The sequence below is a fragment of the Mesitornis unicolor genome, unplaced genomic scaffold (genome assembly GCF_000695765.1).
Source record: "Mesitornis unicolor isolate BGI_N332 unplaced genomic scaffold, ASM69576v1 scaffold34005, whole genome shotgun sequence".
NCBI lineage: Eukaryota > Metazoa > Chordata > Aves > Mesitornithiformes > Mesitornithidae > Mesitornis > Mesitornis unicolor.
Genome location: NW_010185390.1, coordinates 9,272 through 10,541, shown reverse-complemented (window position 1 = coordinate 10,541; position 1,270 = coordinate 9,272). Strand labels below are relative to the sequence as shown.

Genomic DNA, 1,270 nt, shown 5'->3' with positions numbered 1-1,270 from the left:
CCCCTCCAGCTGCACCACTTGCTGCTGCTGCTGCTGCAGCTCCAGCTTGGTCACCCGCGTCAGGCAGGACTCCACCGCCTCCTGCGAGGGACAGCGCGTCAGGACGTGGGGCCAGCGGCTCCAGGATGGCCCCACCAGGGCTTTTGGTGCTCGCCCCGTGCTTTGAGACCTTGCTGCTGCAAAGCTGGGCTTGCATAGCTCCAGTGGGTGCCAACCTTGCGATGGTGACCCTGGGCTCTGCAAACCCACGCGATACTCAAGGCATGCACCATCCCACACTGTGCTGGGCAAGGTCTCGGTGCTGGGAGTACCTACTGCAGCAGGGGACGTGACCCAAACTGGGACAGTGGGGATTTTGTGTTGGCCCACACGTGGCTCGTAACAGCCCAGCACCGCAGCCATGCACCCAGGGCTGTCAGCACAGCTAGGGCACAGACACCGTTTTTGGGGACATGGCTTAGCTACCTGCTTCTTCTTGTGACAACACCACCACGAGGACCTCGTCTGGAGGGTGCCAAAAAAAGGGATCGATCCTCCCTTGTCCTCCCCCTTTCCTGGCCCTGGGTCCTTCCCTTGCCCCATGGATGGAGGCTGCAGCGGGGGGCTGAGCCCTGGCGCTCCCCTACCTGGATGTCCCGTGCCCTCTCGTAGGACTGGTAGGCCACCTTCTCCTCCATGCTGGCCAGCTCCTGCTTCAGGTTGGTCATTTCATTCTGGTGCAGCTCGGTCAGGTCGTTCAGCTGCTCCTCCAGGCGCTCGTACCTGTGCATGGGGGGTGGAGGGGCACTGGGGTGGACAGGACCCCCACAGACCCCAATGACCTCCTTCCCCTGACACTGGGGAAACCGCCCAGCCCCTCCAACCCACCCTGCTCCTGGCTGTAGCTGGTCCTGGCTGATGAAGGGAAGGCATTGCATGATCCTCCGTGGGAGCAGAGCTGCAGCTCCCCATGTCCCTGGCATGCAGGGCTCAGCTGGACAAGCCCAGGATGGTGGCCTCGTGGTGCCCAAGAAGCCACCCTGGCACCCACCCGTCCCTACCTGTACCGTTCCTCTTGCAAGCACTGCGTCATGTAGGTGTAATCCCGCTGCAGCTGGGCCTTGAGGTCCTCCATGGAGTCCTCCAGGTGCGACTGGCTGTCCTTGATCTCCCGGAGCTCCTCCAGGATGGTGTCAAAGTTATTGTGGTGGCTGTCCAGCGTGTTGGACTTGGGGCTCCCCAAGCCGCCGGGTCCTGCCCCCCAGGTGCTGCCCCCACGGGGGACCCGGGC

The 1,270-nt window shown here is 63.4% G+C and overlaps 1 protein-coding gene across 1 annotated transcript in view; it reads right to left on the bottom strand.

Moving 5' to 3' along the window:
- Positions 1-3: 3 nt before the first annotated feature.
- TMCC2 (transmembrane and coiled-coil domain family 2) overlaps positions 4-1,270 on the bottom strand; it is a gene marked incomplete at its 3' end in the record, with an annotated part of 4,991 nt that continues 3,724 nt past the window's right edge. Inside the window, exons 3-5 of the mRNA XM_010184828.1 lie at positions 1,041-1,249; positions 627-762; positions 4-81 (exon numbers count right to left, since the gene is read on the bottom strand). Of these exons, the coding sequence (XP_010183130.1) occupies positions 4-81; positions 627-762; positions 1,041-1,249 (423 nt within the window). The remainder of the gene's footprint in view (positions 82-626; positions 763-1,040; positions 1,250-1,270) is intronic.